Below are 5,690 nucleotides of genomic sequence, written 5' to 3'. Positions count from 1 at the left end.
TCTGTTGGTGTTGCTGAGCTGGTCAGTGCATTCTTTTTTTAAACAATGCACCAGATTTTTGATTTGGCCAATACCAAAGTCTTTGCTGTTTATTTGGGCTTTTCAGCCGAACGATGGCCTCCCTCACTTGAACTGAGATGCCACATTGAGACATCCAGCTATCAAATGCAATTTCAACTCTTGGACTTAACAACAGATTTCATATCTGACTATTTCACATGACATAAGATGACAACAGGCCTCATATGACCATGAAGCAGCTTGTCAGTCAATTGTCCTGTGAAAGTTAGTACTGTGCATAAAATGGCTGTAATTCCAGTACAGTTAGTTCAGTGCTTTTGTTAAATCCCCCCAAATTAAAGCTGAAAGTCTGCGCTTCATTCAAATCTTGATTTTTTTTAAATTCACTGTTGTGGTGTACAGAGGCAAACAACAACCCCTCTAAACAGTCACAGTCCAACATCTTTTGGACTTAACTGCATAAATGAAATTGAGCTGGACTGAAAGCAGCCACAAAGAGACACAAAACATGAGGTTTGGTAATAGTGATGCCTGGTCACGTGACCAAACATTACATTGCTCTACTAGGCGCTGCATCCAAACTATGCTGATGTCTGCAAATGTGCTGTGAATGTTGGCCAGCTGTCCATGTGGAATTCGAAGCTGTCACTCATGACTCCAGTGCAGTGTTTGCTTTTTTTGGTAAACTGCTTTTTCAGGTCTGATTGGTTAACGTCAACTTAAATTCAAATCACATTGCTTCTGGAAACAATGTTGTTGTTTTTTTTTTTTTTTTTACTGTCCAACCACACTGTTGCTGCAGAAAATGTGTACAGGACCACTAATGCTGCAACACTGACTCAACACTTTAAGTCCGAGATAACACTGGTGACAATGGTGTGATGTCATCGAGGTCAGGGCTCTCGGCTCAACAGAGATTCACCGGTGCTGTTAAAATGAAAGTAAAGTCACTGAAAACAAATGAAGGCTGAATGCAGTATTAGGAATGTGATCGAAGTGTGATCGAAGAGGTCAAAGGTCCACGCGCTGGCCTGATCTGAGGTACCCTCGCATCGTGCTGACAGCTGAACTGCAGTGAAGCAAACAAAAGCTCTTCAAATATTTGTCTGAGCGATTTTGTGTATTCTAGTTTGTGTTTAACATGCTGACTTTGAAGTTTAGGAACATCACACTTATTTTTTCCAGTTTTAAACTTTTTTTTAATTATTATGTTGTTTCCTTAAAAACACGTGTTCCTCCAGATCACTTCAATGATCCCTGGTGCTTCCTTCTGAAAGCCACTGGCCTGAAGAGCTTCCCAGTGCAACAGAAAATGCTGTTCACATTTTCCCAGCTGAGTCCGTCAACACTAGTTTTAAAAGTCAGGCTCTGAGGACCACTAATGCTTCCTCAAGGTTCGTTAAAAATTCCTCAAATGGGGCAGAAAAAGGACAGAAAGTGGCGCTGGGTCTGTCAGAAAGAAGCAGATTATTGTTTTCAAATGGAGGTCAAGCAAAAACCTGTAAAAATATATATGGAATAAAAATACAAAATAAACAAGCAGCTTGAAATCGCTCCCAACACGAAGATCTCTCCGTTTGCTGCTCATAGAGGGCGCTGCAGTCCAGCTCTTCAGTCCGCCGTCCCTGCCCCCACTGCTCCGCGCCGCTCCGCGCTGCTCACCCGTCCTCATCCAAGAAGATTCCCCAAGTCACATCTAACATTGTAAGCAAGTCATAATAAATTTGCCTCAGTGTTGGATCTTCCTGACTTAGAATTTGGAAATAAAAATACATTACAATAAGGGAAAAAGGTTCTTTCTTGCAGGGACTTGACGGTATATATTCATATTATAACTAAGTAATGACAGGTTTTTGCATCAGTGCGCATTCTATTCAACATCAGACGTGTTCTAAGTCCAGAAGATGTTCTCGACTTTTATAACTTGCACATAAAGTCTGTGCGTCCTGCTCTGATAGGTGCCGCTCCCTCCTTTCACAGAGATAAAGTCTGCCAGTGTAGACTGCCCGGGGATTAAAGAAAAGTGCCCAACAGAATGGAGCTCTTTTAAAAACAGGTTTTCGTGCTGCTCGCGTTACGCGCTGAACACCAGCGCGCTCGGTGTAGAAGAGCTTCTGAAATCCAGAGCAGTCATTGACTTTTGTAAATATTTGTTTTTGTAAACATATATATATATATATATATATATATATATATATATATATATATATATATATATATATATATATATATATATATATATATATATGATGTGACTTTGGCGGACCGACTCTAACAGCTCCGGGTGGTTTCAGTGCGTCTTCGGCAGCCTGAGCTTTGGCGCTGATATGTGAGCAGAGCGCGCAGAGAGGAGCGCAGGACGCGGTGTGTGATAAAAGTTTGAGTCGAGTTTGACTCTGAAGCGTTCCCGTGCAGATAGCTGGCAAGACTGAGGGCTGTGTGTGCGCGCGCGCGGGCACGTGTGCCCGCCCACTCCCTCTCTGTATATAACAGCAGTTTGACAGCTCGGAGTTTACTGAGCAGGGGGAATCAGCCCAGCAGAGTAAATCCTGAAGCTGCTTCATTCCGCTTCTTTCCGCGTACAAACGGAGCCACTGCAACGGTCACAGTCTCTCCGAGCTTTGGGTCAGCGCATGCTTGCAGCTGTGTAACCCCCTCTCACCGTATTACCCGACTTTGTGCAACCTGGATTCCCGGAGCTCATCGCCATGCTTGCCCGGGTTTAGATTCTCAATGGAGCTCTCTAACCTATACGAGGTCGCACCTCGGCCCCTGATGAACAACCTGAACCAGCAGCCCTCCTCCGGCTACAGAGACCCGGCAGATCTTGGCGGTGAGATCGGAGACAACGAGACCTCCATCGACCTGAGCGCCTACATCGACCCATCAGCGTTCAACGACGACTTCCTGGCTGACCTGTTCCACCACAGCTCCCGACAGGACAAGCTCAAAATGATGAACGGGGAGTACGACCCGGTGACTTGCGGCCCGGGGCCCCAGCAGCTCTACATGTCCAACTACATGGAGTCTAAGATGGAGCCGCTTTACGAGCACAACCCTCCACGCCTCCGACCGGTGGCTATCAAGCAGGAGCCCCGGGACGACGAGGACATGAACCCGGGCATGCCCCCCACCTACCACCACCCGCACCCGCACCCCCAGCAGTACTCCCAGCAGCAGCAGATGCCGCACCTCCAGTACCAGATTGCGCACTGCGCACAGACCACCATGCACCTCCAGCCAGGGCACCCTACACCTCCGCCGACCCCAGTGCCCAGCCCGCACCAGCACCAACACTCGCACCCGCACTCGCAGCAGGGCGGCATGAAGCTCCTAGAGCAGCAGAGGGGAGGCGGCAAATCCAAGAAGCACGTTGACAAGAACAGCCCGGAATACCGGCTGAGGCGCGAGCGCAACAACGTGGCCGTGCGCAAGAGCAGGGACAAGGCCAAGATGCGCAACATGGAGACGCAGCACAAGGTGGTGGAGCTGACCGCCGACAACGAGAGACTGAGGCGCAGGGTGGAGCACCTGACCCGCGAGCTGGACACGTTACGGGGCATCTTCAGACAGCTGCCGGACGGTTCCTTCAAACCCATGGGAAGCTGAGAGCCTCCCGAGCCGGACCGGGAGCAGACTGGACATGGACTGGTACACTGCTGGATTTATACACACAGCTGGTTCCGTTCGTCCGGACGGACTGAAAGCGGTGAGGAGACTGAGGCAGCTGAGCTGTTCACTGCTAAAACACCCGACTGAACGGAGTCCTCGCGATCACACTTTCTCCTCAGACTAGAAAAAATTGCTCCAAAGTTTCTGTGTGAAAACGAAAACCAAAGTGCAGACAGGCTGTACGCAGAAAACAAACTTGAAGCCACTTTGGTTTTTCTTGTTTCAGGAATTTTCCGGAAGATGCTTCAAAAAACAGGACTGATAAACTTTTACTGGAAACAGGTGAATTAATCTCACCATCATCTCACTGACTGAGCTCTTCGGAGAAAGACTTGCGCTCACCTTCAGGAGAAAGAGTGACTCGTTCAGTCGGTATATTTTGTTTTTGTTTTGTTGTTGGTTTCTTTTTTTTTGCAGTGTTCATGTGCCTTTTAAAACTTTTTGTGCAAAAGCCGATAAGCTCGTCCCCCCCCCTGCAGATCCACACAACAGAGGACTGGCTGTTTTTGTGCCTTACCCCCGTACAGACTGAGAGACTCGACCCCACATATCAGTGCAGCTAAGGTAGGGCACGGCGGTGACGAGCCCGGACCAGCCTGTTGTGCACGTAGTTCCTGAATTATTTTGGTTTGTTTTATACAAAGTTACCGTCTCTATCAACTGATGAACTTGTCTTAGAGCTATGAAACTCAACCTGTATGTATGTTTATTTCCATGATATAACTGCATGGATTTGTGCTCATTTTCTCCTGTTTGTTCTTTGAGGAGGCGTGCGGGGCTGTTGGCAGGTTTGTGTGTTCTAATAATCTGATCACGTGAAGCAAACTCCCCCCCCCCCCTCCCGTGAGATAAAAGAAATCTGAAATTTTTTCTTTTTAAAAAGTAAAGTATTTAAGATTTTTGTTCACTGACACACTGTCAACCACAATACTGAAAGCTTGTACCTCCACTCTTAAGAAGTGTATTAATTAAGACTAAACAAATACCTAAAAAAGGCCCAAATACATTTTTTCTCAGCTTCCTAATACTCAAGAAGGTGTGGAGATACAAGTCCCCCCCCCCCCCCCCCCCCTGTTGATTTAAGCCAAAGTAAAATACAAACTAGGAAAAAAAAGAAAGAAGAAAAAAGACTGGAATTGAAACTGTGGTACCTGCTGTCTAGGGGGAAACCACGTATCTGCAGGAGAAGCCTGATGGCAGCTGGTTCAATGGGATTCTGCAGAAACGTGGTTCCTCTGAAGACACCGAAGCAGCTCTCTGTATGCACTATTTGTCGAAGCACAGCTTTGTTGTCTCACACATGATGGGTACTGATCTGAGCAGAAAAAAAACACGCCTGGCTCTGTGCACATACCTGTTTTTATGTGTTTGTTCATTCTGAGAAAGATAAAAAATAAATAAATGTGAACAGGGTTTCTATGCAACATGGTAGTTATCTTCTTCCTCTTCCCCGCTGTTGAATCATAGCTCATGCAGCAGTGCCTTCTGCTCCTCTGAGTTGACCTTTGACCTTTAGCTGGTCTTTTGAGAAAGATTTTAAGACATTTGTGTCAGTGAGGAAGAAGGAAGCACTTTTTTTTTTTTTTTACAAACTCTGATGTTAAACCAACATTTGTTTCAAATTTTACGTCTCAATTGTAAAATAAGCATATATATAAATATATATGAATAAATATATATATAAAATACCAAAAAATCTGAAATATTATAATAAAAGAAGCTCGTTTTATCAGATTCTGTTTGTGCGTTTGGATTTATTTCTCCATTTACTTCTCTTGTTCCTGCATCAAGTTCATTGTATCTCTTCTTGCAGTCCATAGGGGGCGCTCAGCCAGAAATGCTTCATATCAGGTTTCATTCTTCAGCATGAATAATGGTAAAGGTACAGTCTGCAGCGCTGCGACTTCTACAGTGACGTCTGACTGTCATAAAAGTGAAGAAAATCATCGGAAAATCAGAATTTTTCTGACAGCTTTGGTTCCTGTTTTTTTCCTCTG

At 45.5% G+C, this 5,690-nt stretch overlaps 1 protein-coding gene across 1 annotated transcript; it reads left to right on the top strand.

Moving 5' to 3' along the window:
* The first annotated feature begins 2,518 nt into the window (after positions 1 to 2,518).
* Positions 2,519 to 5,427, top strand: cebpa (CCAAT enhancer binding protein alpha). The gene has a single exon (XM_040011626.1). The coding sequence runs from the start codon at positions 2,755 to 2,757 to the stop codon at positions 3,628 to 3,630; it is 876 nt and encodes a 291-aa protein (XP_039867560.1). The 5' UTR covers positions 2,519 to 2,754; the 3' UTR covers positions 3,631 to 5,427.
* The last annotated feature ends 263 nt before the right edge of the window (positions 5,428 to 5,690 follow it).

Source organism: Simochromis diagramma, unplaced genomic scaffold, assembly GCF_900408965.1.
Source record: "Simochromis diagramma unplaced genomic scaffold, fSimDia1.1 OVJJ01000603.1, whole genome shotgun sequence".
Taxonomy (NCBI): Eukaryota; Metazoa; Chordata; class Actinopteri; order Cichliformes; family Cichlidae; genus Simochromis; species Simochromis diagramma.
This window is presented reverse-complemented; position numbering and strand designations above follow the sequence as displayed.

Excerpts from the sequence above, each read along its gene's own strand:
- cebpa (XM_040011626.1), top strand. The coding sequence starts at position 2,755 with ATGGAGCTCTCTAACCTATACGAGGTCGCACCTCGGCCCCTGATGAAC.